Raw genomic sequence first — 13,613 nt, forward strand, 5'->3', positions numbered from 1 at the left:
GTTAAATATCAATTTTATTAAAATGAAGTTTTTTACGTTGATTCTTTTAGCGGGGTCCTTATTCGGAGTGGCTTTAGCTCAAAATGAGTTGACCAACGACGCGTTGGAATTCCTGAATCTGATTCCTCAAGACAAGTTGTTCGAAATAGGGGACAGATATCAGCAAGATCCGGACTTCCTAATAGTCGCCGATTACGTCATCAACAATGCGGAGTTCAAGCGACTCATATTGGAATCAGAAAGTCATCCACCTTTCTTAGCGGTAACGACACATTTACATATTTGATTTTACCAAGATTTATATTAACGTTTTAAATTTAAGTGTTGCTTAGTAAATACCACTTTTTCATTATAAGAAATAGTGGTATTTACCAAGTAAAACCTCCCTAAAGATTGCATGTCCGTCGTAAATTTTACGAATATCCCGTAATTTAGGGTTAAACAGTGAGTTCTATCGTGACACTACTATCTCATGTTTTTAGGCAAAGGTATCCTCGTATGTCTCACTTTCGCATATATGTTTCTCGTCTCTGCCCATCCAGAAGGAGTGAGTTGAGAGAATACAATGCCACCTCTCTATCTTTGTAAACTTTCGCCTCTTCCACATTCATGCATCTTCTCATACATACCTGCCGATTAATGCAACTCCTGACATGCAATAATCGGCCTGAGTGTCTTCTTAATGTACTTTTTTTTTCATTATTTCGTGATCTCTTGAACCCAAAGAACGTTACTTTTACTTCTAAAATAATAAAAGTTTTTAAGTATCGTATTTATTTCCGTTTTATTTCTCTGTCGTATTTTTAACGAAAATTTAGTAATAACGTCACTCGTAGGATAGTTAAGTAACCTAGGGTTAAAAGTGATTGTTTTTCCTGTGTTATTGCGCTTGACATTGAGCGCCGAATAATCTGATGTTGTCGCCCAAACGAATGCCGCTTGCGAAAGTCAGGGTTGGTTCGGCCGTGGCTAGGATGTCGTATTTTTTACGAATGTTTAGTAACAATGTTGTTACTAAACATTGGTGTCGGGTTGTGGTCCCGTGGACTCTTGAGTCAGAATTTCTCGGTTCGAGCCCACTCTACCACAATTTGATACCTAACCAACTAACTATCCATCACGCCGCTTCCCGCAGGGGTAGGCAGAGAGAATCGAACGCCACACCACTCTGTCTTTGAAAACATTCTTCGCCTCTTCTACATTCATGCATCTCCTCATACATACCCGACGGTTATTACGACTCTTTTACGCTTTCAAGTATTTGACATAAAGGATACCTTTTTCTAATAATGAGCCACTAAGGCTCACAAAAGTAGTATGAAATAGAAGTATTTTTGTAAATAATTAAAACACAAACATATCTATATAATTTATATTTGAAGCACTAATTTTTGATTTTTCATTTTATAGAGATTTTAAAACAAAGTTACATTTTAATTACAAATATTTCTCTTTAAAAAAAAAAGATAATATCAGTAACAGGATAGTTTAGAAATCTAGGGTTAACTTCTCTGATATCAGTCATGTTTGTATGTTATAGGTCCTTAAATACATGGATGCTTCTGGATTGGAAGTGTACGAAATGTTCAAGATTCTCCACGATTTGATCGGCCTTCCACCTCCAGTATTTCCGAAGACAAGTACCCACAAGTTCAACCCTAAGAGAGCAGTCCTCATTTTGAACCAGATGCGGGATGAGATCCGCAAACTGTTCTCGAAGCCAGCCATCGACGCGCTTCACAAATCAAAACTGGAGACCAGCCCAGCCTTCCTTCTCTTCTCACAGAGGCTGAAGACTCAAGAACTGGAAGGCTTGATCCAAAATTTGCTGGCCGATAAGTGGTTCATGGACACAAACCAGATATTTTTAAGCAACGGATTGGATTCGTTAGATGCTGTTGTCTTTTATTTGGAAATGTGCGGATTTAGGGAGATTTCGGGATCAAAATAATTGTTTAACATTAATTTAATCGGACCTTTAATTTGTCGTCATATCTATAGATATTTTCAATGAAAATTCACTTGGTAAATACCACTTTTTTATTAATCTACCGTGACACGTGTTTTGATGCATACTGCACTATTTTCAAACACCATATAGCAGTCTTCATTTTAGAGTTGTGTCCTTGAGACGTTGATGTATAAAAAGGGGATAGGAGATAAATTATATTTAATAATAACAATATTTCAGGGTAATGCATAATTCCTTGTTTTATATGTTCATCCTTGTTTAGAAAAGTACTTGTCGAACCAATAATAAACTTAAAAAGAGAAAACATATTATTTTATCATTTTATTTTATACAGTATGTTATGCATTTTTGTACATATTATGTAGGTACAAATTTTCTACGGCCGTTAATAAAGTAAAAAAAATATATTTACCTTTTAGAATTTTATTATATAAGTTTAATATTATTTTCGTAAAAATTATCGTAAAATGAGATTGATTAATTGCGATTATTTTATTTTTGTCAATATATGATCATAATAATTGGATTCCCCGTTTTAATCTGTATATCATGTGTTCAATAAATGCGGTATGCATGCTCTCACCTATCACTGTCATTGAAAAATATGCTATATTAAATCAATACGTATGCTGTACATGAAGTTTAAATAAATAAATATACAGAATGGCGCAAAATTTATCACCTTCTAGGAATATGTTTTAATTTTTGCGTCGTAAGTAAATTGGGTCGTACGTCAATCATTTTGACATTTGTGAACTAGACAGCTGTAGTTTACAAAAATATTGATATATTACGGGTACAAATCGCTCACTCCTTTCAAGAACGTCATAAATCAAAAAACTTGATTTTTCAGGAGCACGTTTTTAAAGTTTAAACATATAACACAATGTATTAAAAATAAATATCAAGCAACTTATTGAACTTTTTTACTGTGCAACAGATCTTTTTAGGTAAAACCTGAATGTTTTTTCTCCATTTGAAAAATATTTATTTTATATACAAAAATAATTAAACAAAACATTTTCTTCGAAATACAAAAACAACACTTTCTGCCCTGTAGCGGGTAAATATTATGTTAAAAATATGCCTTTTTTGCTGGGATAAAGTACATTTTGTGGACATTCCGAAAACATGCACAGCTGAAAATTGTCGATTTTTTAAATTTATGACGTTCTTGAAAGGAGTGAGCGAAGTGTCAAATTTTATTAACGTACGACGCCATTTGCAAAAATTAAAACATCTTCTGATAGTGTGATTAATTTTGTGCCATAATATCGTGGGTATACTGGCAAAAAACTTTAACTCTAAAATCCCTGTTTAATAATCTCTGTTATTAAAAACATTAAGCCTGAATATTTTTTTTATTCATTCATTCAAACCCTCAATTGCACCCCAATGGTGCATAGGGCACTGCATCATATAAACGCGGTGTTATCTTGATCATTAACACGTGAAGGAAAGGTGATCAGCCCTCCGCTTCAGGTAGCAATCCAGAATAACAATGAAAAAATATTAGAGTGAAAAAATCACTTATATTTATTTGACTCTCCCTGGGAATCGAACCCGGGACCTCCAGTACGGTAGCCGAACGTGCTGACCATAACACTACGGAGGCGGACAATAAAATTAAATAAAATACTCGCCATTAACTTAATGTTGAATTTACTTTAAAACCAAATAAATATGACATTTCAAACAAGTTAGTGTATTTTACCAATTTTTATAGAACGTTGAAAACTTTATAATACTGCATCATTGGTATAAATTGCATATCTTCGAGTAAACGTTTTTTTTTTCATTATTACTCATAAAAATTATATACACGATAGCAATGCAATTTATCGTGAACTGTATTTCTGTCATATTACGTACGTATCGAGAAATATGAAGATAAATATATATCTGACTATCGGAATTAATTAACACTTTCAACTGTTAATTAAAGTGATAACTGCATGTTACGTAATCTTAGAGGTTGAATGATAGCACACAGCACTGTACCTGCTGATTACTGCTGGATAATAACTTAGTAAATTACCACCATCGTATTTAACCTTTGCTAATTAAAATGGTTCCAACCCTAATGTATGGAAGTGAAGCACGGAGTTTTTTTATCATTATTATTTCTTATGTTAGCTTATATTACAACTAATATAAACTATTATAAACACTTAATTTAATAATGCATATTGTCCGCCTCCGTAGTGTAATGGTCAGCACGCTCGGCTACCGTTCTGGAGGTCCCGGGTTCGATTCCCAGGGGGGGGATCAAATAAATATGAGTGATTTTTTCACTGTAATATTTACCTGAAGCGGAGGGCTGATCACCTTTCCTTCATGTGTAAACGATCAAGATAACACTGCGTTTATATGAAGCAGTGCCCTATGCACCATTGGGGTGCGGATAAGGGTTTTATATATTTTGTTTATTTTATATATATATATATATATATATATATATATATATATATATATATGTATATATATTTACATTTCGTTACAGTAAACAAAACATTTATTTTTAAATTATTTCAGACTCTTTTCATTCTTCATACATTAAGGAATCTCATCATACATTTTCAAACCCTTATACATTGAACAATTTTGCGACTCTGTTTTTTTTCACAAATGGTAGTCTTATTTTATCTTTATTCCTAGTAATATGTTCATGACAATTTTTGTTTAAAACTATTATATCCTTTAAATATTTTGGTAATTTATCGTTAAAAAAATTATGTATAAAGCGTATTAAATTAATATTAAGCATTTAAGGTTTGGCAATAAAGGATGAAAATAAACAGAATGGTGTCGAAATGCAATTTCTCAGACGAATGTGCGGCTAAACGATGTATGATAGATGGTCGAATGGTGAAATAAGAGGAATGAAGGCAAAGCCGAGATAAACAGTGTCGATGAAATAAAGAAAAGTGTGTTGTGATGGTTTGGACATGTGGAACGAATGAGCGAGGAAAGAACGGTAAAACAAATTTATGAAGCTAATTTAGCTGGAAAAAGGAGCAGAGGAAGACCGGGAAAAACTTGGCACAATCAGGTATATTAAATACTTGAAAACGGTCAGGTTAGGATTCGAAATAATCGGCGTGTATGTATGAGATGTATGAATGTGGAAGAAGCGAAGATTGTGTGCCAAGACAGATTTGTGTGGCTTTCTATTCTCTCGGCCTAACCTTGCGGGGAAGTGACGTTATGGTTAGTTAGTTAGTTAGATTTAAAATTAAAAAAAACGAACAATTTAACATTTTTGTATATGTAGATTATTTTAATTGAAGTGAAGATTGTGTGTTGATGATTTTTCTTTTTATTCAATTTAACTCGACTGAACCACAGCAAATCGTTACCGGGTACATCAAATTTATATTATTTACTGATTCGGCATTAATTTTGCGGAATGGCATTGAAACTATACCTTTTATCGAAACTAGTCGTGTGTAATGAATAAAATTCAATAAGTAGTATTATACAAGTGCTTAATTTAAAAAAAATCTTAATCTTAATCTTAATCTTAAATCTTGTCCGCCTCCGTAGTGTAATGGTCAGCACGCTCGGCTACCGTTCTGGAGGTCCCGGGTTCGATTCCCAAGGGGGGTAAAATAAATAGAAGTGATTTTTTCACTGTCATATTTATTCAATATTATCCTGGACTGGTACCTGAAGCGGAGGGCTGATCACCTTTCCTACATGTGTAAACGATCAAGATAACACTACGTTTATATGACGCAGTGCCCTATGCACCATTGGGGTGCGGATAAGGGTTTTATTATTATTATTATAATTTAATTTTAAAAAAGTCATCTTATTTTTTTCTTATTAAATTGTACTATTTTCTAGATAAAACTTTTAAAACCACTGTCATAGGAAATATTTTTAATAATAGATCTGTCTGTCGTCTATCTTAGGTTTAAATAGGCATTTCCGAAGACATCTTTGTATCATTGCATACTTATATTTCAACCATGAAGCAGTTCAAAGAAGAGATTTTCGGAGCAGTGATTTTTATACTGTACGCATGTTTCCACATCGGATACTGCGATCAGGTAAAATAATTTACATATTTTTTGACATCTCAATATAGATTTAGAAGAATATGGAAGTCTGGGCATTTACAGAGCTTACAAACTGTCATATTCAAAGTATCAGTTAAATTAAAGTAAAACTTAAATTAAAAATGGATAGATAATACCACAAAGCGACTGCCGATCAATTAATGCAATGGTTATTGATATTTTATACAACTACATATATTGATACTTTATACACAATGCAGTCCTAGTTCCAACCCTAATTTTTGCAAATAAAGCATGGTGCTGGCAAAAAAAGGATGAAAGTAGACTTAATGCAGTCGAAATACCAGGTCGTAAGCCCTGGGATGCTCAGACTACAATATTTTTCTGAAACCTACATATCGCTGGTTAAATGCGAAGGGCGATAAGGGTAACAATACATAAATTAAACTTTTTATTCCAAAAATTATATCTAAATCGTCAACATTTTCGTATTCGAAAAAGACACCCAGGATTCTAACTTTAGAAATGTCCATTTCATTTAGAATCATGGGTATCTTTTTCAAATATGAAAATCTTGACGATTAAGATACCATTTTTGGAATAAGGATTTCAATTTTTTGTGTTGTGGCCCTTTGGCATTTACCCAGCGATATATTGATGTCATCCGTTGGGTGAATAATCCATTTACAACATTTTGAGTGTGTCTAAATACTTGTTCACAAAATCTGGATTATCTCCAATTACAGGAGTTATTTTCATATTATTTTTTAACATCTCATCAAAGATGAAGAAGAATATGGAAGTCTGATAATTTTTCTGGCCTTTCTCATGTGTGTGATTATAATCCAGGATTCGAACCTCACATACTAATATAAGAGTTTCTGCTTAGTAAAAAGCTTCTTTACATCTCACCAATAGATGTCTCTAGTGAAGTTCTAGTGATTCAAGAACAAGGTTTCTAAATTGGTTCATATATATATATATATATATATATATATATATATATATATATATATATATATATATATATATATATATATATATATATATATATATATATATATATATATATATATATATATATAGAACTTCCAAGAATTTGAGTAGTGTGGTTGTCAATAATGGGTAGAATTGGTGAATGTTATACGATCACTTAAACCAGTCTTTGACGGTCGTCAGCCCCGTTAATACCCAGACTTCCATATTCTTCTTCATCTTTGATGAGATGTTAAAAAATAATATGAACAATCCATTGTCCGATAGAATGAGTAGTAAAATTTGTTTTCCTTTGCAGTGGCCATCTCAGTCGTTTGTGGATGTCGTTAAACCTGTAGCAGAGAAATGTATTGAAAAAACAGGAATCAATATCGGTAAATATTCATTCATACTCTATTTGTGGAGGTCTTCACCAAAAAATTACATATCCAATATTGCACAAAAATCCTTTAAATACAAATCTGTTCTGTTTACTGTATTCTATCAAAATCTTAATTAAACTTGCTACAAAACGTGACCAATCCTGTGTTAAACCAAATTGAAATCATTAAATTGTACCAAAACATAACAATTTTACAAGCTAGAGTTCCTGATTACTTAAAATCATTTATAATGGAAATGTAACGTTTTGGTGAGGAGCTCCACATTTATTTTTTCACCTCCGTAGTGTACTGGTCGGCGCGTTTGGCTACCGTGCTGGAGGTCCCAAGTTCGATTCCCAGGGGGTGTCAAAATAAATATGGGTGATTTTTACTCTCATATTTATTTAATATCACCCTGGACTGGTACAAGAAACGCTGGGCTGATCACCTTGCCTTCATGCAATTAACGATCAAAACAACACTGCGTCGCTATGATGCTGAGCCCTATGCACCATTGGATGCGGATAAGGGTTAAAAGAAGAAGAAAAAAAAGAATTTAACATGTACAATATATTGTACATATATAGCCATGCAAACAAAATGTTGATTTACGCTAAAAAATAGTATTTTTAGATAGTAAAATAACAGCTAAATGTATAATTTTTTCCACATTTACTTAATTTGACCAGTGACTGACTTTCGTCGTTACCGACATCATCAGACTGATAGGAGGCTAGACAAAAATGTTATATACTCAACAAGGCAGGAGTGACGATGGTTTTTAATCGTTTTTTTTTTAAATTAAATTAACCATGATTTGAAACGAGTATATAAGAGGCTTATAAAATAAAAAAAGAAATTTTATAATATAAAATAAAATTTAAAAAAAATCACTTCTTTCAGACGTAGTTATTAATGCAAGAAAGGGAGTTTTACCGGATGATCCAGTTTTAAAGGTAAGATTTGACGTACATATACGAAAACATTTCTTAAAAACGAGTTTAAAATTTGTGTCAAATATTTCGTCATTGATAACCAAACCATAAAAAAGATAGAGATTGAGAGAGAGCAAAACAATCTTCGCCTCTTCCGCATTAATGTTCTATTCTTGTGGCGTTCTATACTCTTTGGCTACTTCTACTGGGACTCTTCCCATGATGGTTAGCTACACATATTGAAAACTCTTTTTTTTTCTTAATTGTTTCAGAAATATTTACTATGCATATTTGAGGCCTTCGACTTGGTAAGCATTGGAAATGATTTTATTATAATTGATTACTTTTATTGGATAACACCTAAAAATAATAGTTATAATAATAATATATTGTGGAACATCCTAACTCTAGATCGATAAGCAACACCACGAGTTTGAATATTGGAAAGTACTTACAATGATACCAAAAGAGATGAAGAAGATTGTTTTTGAAATGGGAAAAGGTTGTCTCCATATTGAGGGAGAAAATTACGAACAGGCTTGTCTGGACTTTATGATTTGCATCCATAAGCATGACGCAGAGGTAATAAATGTATATTATTTTAAATTATAATAATTAGCCAACGTATTCCTTTTAAGGGGTGTTATGCCAGCTAATGACTCACCAAAAAATGAAAATATGTATGACTTCAGTAAAGGTGCCTTAGTTTTCTCCAATTTTATGTATTTCCCGAACATCTAAGCCTTAAGCCAGTTTTTTTAGTGCCACTTTTTCAAATTTTCATATTTCAGGATTCTAATTTAATATTTTTTTTCTTTAGTTAGCTTATATTACAACTAATATAAACTATTATTTACACTTAATTTACATCATATATATTATTTATTGATTCGGCATTAACTTTGTGGTATGACATGATTATTTTATTAAAATTTTACACTTGAATAATCCACTTTATCGAGTTTTATTTACGACTAGTTTAATAGATTTATATTATCCACTGACACTTCGTGATGGAATTGCATTTTTAATTTATTATTAGATTAAAACCAATATTTTTAGCTTTTCCACTTTTTTATTTGACCAGCGACCGGGTTTCGTCGTTACCGACATCATCAGACTGGTCTGATGATGTCGGTAACGACGAAACCCGGTCGCTGGTCAAATAAAAAAGTGGAAAAGCTAAAAATATTGGTTTTAATCTAATAATAAATTTTACGACTAGTTACGAAAACGACAATTGTTTTCATCTTCTGGTACAAATAACCTTAACCCCCCTACCTATATTTACTAACCTATATATACACCTAAATATATTTTTATTCGTTAGTTTTAATTTGTACCAGAAGATGAAAACAATTGTCGTTTTCGAAACTAGTCGTAAATAAAACTCGATAAAGTGGATTATTCAAGTGTTTAATTTTAATAAAATACATCATATATATTTACATCTTCTTACGGTAAACAAAACATTCATTTTTAAATTCTTTCCGACTCTTTTCATTCTTCAAACGTACATTTATGTTTCATAATAAAACACAAAAATAATTTTATTTATCTTTTCTTAATTTGTTTTTTTCTTTTTTTGCAGAGATTTGCATTCCTGTTTTGAAACCTAATGATGATATTTATAATATTCCAGTTTATGATATTTATTTGTCAATAAGAAAAAATATCTTTACAAAAATGTATAAAATGAAATATCGAAATTATATTCACTAATTATTATTATTACCTTTTTGTCTAAAACATTGGTAGATTATTATAATAAATATCATATGTGTATGCTTCAAATGTTTGTTTTTATAAAACAGGGGTTTAAATATAGCCATTGATCTAATATATCGCTCACTCCTTTCAAGAACGTCATAAATCAAAAAACTTGATTTTTCAGGAGGACGTTTTTAATGTTTAAATATATAATACAATGTATTAAAAATAAATATCAAGCCACTTATTGAACTTTTTACTGTGCAACAGATCTTTTAAGGTAAAACCTGAAGGTTTTTTCTCCATTTGAAAATTATTTAGTATATTTAAAAAAAATTATTAAACAATACATTTTCTTCAAAATGCAAAAACAACATTTTCTGCCCTGTAGCGAGTAAATATTAACTTAAAAATATGCCTCTTTTGCTGGGATATAGTACATTTTCTGGGCATTCCGAAAACACGTACAACTAAAAATGGACGATTTTTGATTTATGACGTTCTTGAAAGGAGTGAGCGATATGTATCCTATTGGGACGGGTTACACCATAAGCGGGCAATATCTTACTGTGGGATATTAAGAAATCTTGGTGGGCAATGCTGGCTTCAGGAAAATTTGGTGAGGCAAATGGGCAATAACATATTGTAGAGAATGAGTTATTACATATAAAAATATTTTAAGCATTTTATATTTTATTAAAAGCAAACATTTTTTAATGAAATATAATGCCCGTAAATACCCAGACTTCCATATTCTTCTTCATCTATGTTGAGATGTCAAAAAATAATATGAAATATAATGCGTTAAAAGGTATATTAAAATAGTCCTTCTAACCCTGTTTCCAGATAAAGGTATGTACTTATAAAGGGGTTGTGTCGAGTTGTGGTAATACGGGACTATCGAAAAATATATGACAATTAGAAAAACTTATATTACCAAAAAAGTTTAATAAAAACATTTAAAAATAAGTCTTCCATATTTTTAGAGACCTTTATATAAAATACAAACATAAAATTTGTCGGGTTGTGGTCCCGTGGTTAGCGTGGCGGACTCTTTAGTCAGAGTGAGAAACCGAGAAGGTTCGAACCTACATACTCTACCACAATTTGATACCTATTTCTAATAATGAGCCGCTTAGGCTCATAGAAATAGTAGGAAATTGAAATATTTGTTTAAATATAAAAAAAGAATTATTTCTCATTTTTTAAATAAAAAAAACCGTAACTTTCAGGACTTAGATATCAGCCAGCAACATTCTTGCTCTTTGAAACACATTCATATTCCGTCCATGGAATGCATAACATTCTAAGATGTGGCTATACATTATTACTTTACATAAATATATATCATATATCGCTCACTCCTTTCAAGAACGTCATAAATCAAAAACCGTTAATTTTCAGTTGTGCATGTTTTCGGAATGCCCAAAAAATGTACTTTATCCTAGCAAAAGAGGCATATTTTTAACTTAATATTTACCCACTACAGGGCAGAGAGTGTTGTTTTTGTATTTCGAAGAAAAGGTATTGTTTAATTATATTTTTTTAATATACTAAATATTTTTAAATGAAAAAAAAACCTTCAGGTTTTACCTAAAAGATCTGTTGCACATTAAAAAGTTCAATAAGTGGCTTGATATTTATTTTCAATACATTGTATTGTAATTTTTAACTTTAAAAACGTTCTCCTGAAAAATCAAGTTTTTTTTTATGACTTTCTTGAAATATTTTACTTTTATTTTTTTTAAATACCTTTTTAAGAGCAAACTGAGAAGTCGTCTTATTGAGGAAAACCTGAAAACGTGCTTAAAATAACAACATAGAAACCTGACTTGATCAAACATTTAAAGGAGATGCAAGTATATTATTTGTATTAAGTAGTGTTCTTATGGATGCCTTGCTTTTAAAATATTATTTTATCAATGAATAAAATCCTTATAAAGATCTAAAATGTGCTAATGTCTAAATATCTAATGTACAAATTTAGCTCTTTGTTTATTTTCCTTGACCACTAGTTACATATTTAATCTTTCCGGGAGTATGGACGTAAATGAACATCGGTGTGAATTCTCCTCAAAGGAGTATCGACGTTAATGAACGTCTAAGTCTATCTGTCACTTGGTATGATGTAATTTGTGTAGTAATGACATCTGTGGATATTTGTATTTAACTTTGTCATAAAATAAAACCTAGAGATGATGAGATTTACTTTTTATTTAAATTATTTTTACATAATTTCTATCTTCATAATACAAAAATTTTATTTAAAAAAAAAATACTTATTTAATGTAAAAAAAACCCACTCCCCAGAGAAAGTCGGACATCAATTATTGTACTCCTGGAAAGGTTAAGATATTCTCTAGCATAAGTTCTTGGTGAATATTCCAATATTTTGGACATATTTTTTATCACTGGAGAAGCTCATAAGTTGAATGGAAAAGATCAGAGGAAGAATGCTGAAACATGAAGGATGGAAGACCTGTTAAATAGAGTTGCCATGCGAACTTTGATATGGTTCTTTATCTCCGATTCCTAACTGACGTCAAATGGATTTGTCTCATTTTGATTGATGTTTGACGATAATATTGTGCATCTTAATGCATTTCGCTATCACTAATTTAAAATCTCTCTGATAATAAATAATGTAACACAAAAAATTTAATTTATTGTAATAAATTTATTATCAATTTTAATTTACAATTCCCAATCTTAAATCCACGATTAAATAAATTTATGGTACCTTAAATAAATTGAAACAAAGGATATTTTAAATCACCCATAATCTACAATCAATGTAAACCGTTTTATAATCCTAACTACTTACTCTTTCGTCTCACCTTATCTCGCTCCTTATGAATTATTATTGTTCCCCAAACTCAAAAGATAAAAGGATGATTATGAGAAGATTCCTGAGATTAAAGCCAATGTGACAAAGAAGCTGAAGAATATCACAAAAGAAGCGTTTCAGTAGAAACACCATTGGGATAAGAGTGTGCGTCGGGGAGGGAATACATTGAATGGGACCCAGACATATCGCTCACTCCTTTCAAGAACGTCATAAATCAAAATACTTGATTTTTCAGGAGAACGTTTTTAAAGTTTAAAAATATAATACAATGTATTAAAAATAAATATCAAGCCACTTACTTTTTACTGTGCAACAGATCTTTTTAGGTAAAACCTGAAGGTTTATTCTCCATTTGTAAAATATTTAGTTTATTTAAAAAAATAATTAAACAATACCTTTTCTTCAAAATAGAAAAACAACACTTTCTGCCCTGTAGCGGGTAAATATTAAGTTAATATGCCGCTTTTGCTGGGATATAGTACATTTTCTAGGCATTCCGAAAACATGCATAACTGAAAATTTACGATTTTTGATTTATAACGTTCTTGAAAGGAGTGAGCGATATAACTTTTAAATAAAGTGCATTTTGTTTTATGACGTCAGTCTACACATCAATTGAACAGTCCAAGTATTTATTTTGACTCTGACCGCTACACTATGGTGACTGACAAAAAATGATTATATTATTATATGCTAGTAATTGATAATTTCTTTTATATATTTTTCACTTCATCGAAAAACCTCACCTCTAAGTAAATCACTTAA

General features: G+C 31.1%; 2 protein-coding genes across 2 annotated transcripts; both read left to right on the top strand.

Moving 5' to 3' along the window:
• Window positions 1-3,390, top strand: LOC148305643 (uncharacterized). Its single transcript, XM_088266353.1, has 2 exons — window positions 1-262; window positions 1,541-3,390. Exons 1-2 carry the CDS (start codon window positions 23-25, stop codon window positions 1,949-1,951), a joined length of 651 nt encoding a protein of 216 aa, XP_088122479.1. The 5' UTR covers window positions 1-22; the 3' UTR covers window positions 1,952-3,390.
• Window positions 3,391-5,946: 2,556 nt separating this feature from the next.
• LOC148305644 (general odorant-binding protein 83a-like) lies at window positions 5,947-9,902 on the top strand. Its single transcript, XM_088266365.1, has 6 exons — window positions 5,947-6,027; window positions 7,292-7,367; window positions 8,259-8,311; window positions 8,563-8,598; window positions 8,702-8,872; window positions 9,882-9,902. Exons 1-6 carry the CDS (start codon window positions 5,947-5,949, stop codon window positions 9,900-9,902), a joined length of 438 nt encoding a protein of 145 aa, XP_088122491.1.
• The last annotated feature ends 3,711 nt before the right edge of the window (window positions 9,903-13,613 follow it).

The sequence above is a fragment of the Brachycentrus maculatus genome, unplaced genomic scaffold (genome assembly GCF_059751285.1).
Source record: "Brachycentrus maculatus isolate JH-2025_06_01 unplaced genomic scaffold, ASM5975128v1 h1tg000266l, whole genome shotgun sequence".
NCBI classification, from domain to species: domain Eukaryota; kingdom Metazoa; phylum Arthropoda; class Insecta; order Trichoptera; family Brachycentridae; genus Brachycentrus; species Brachycentrus maculatus.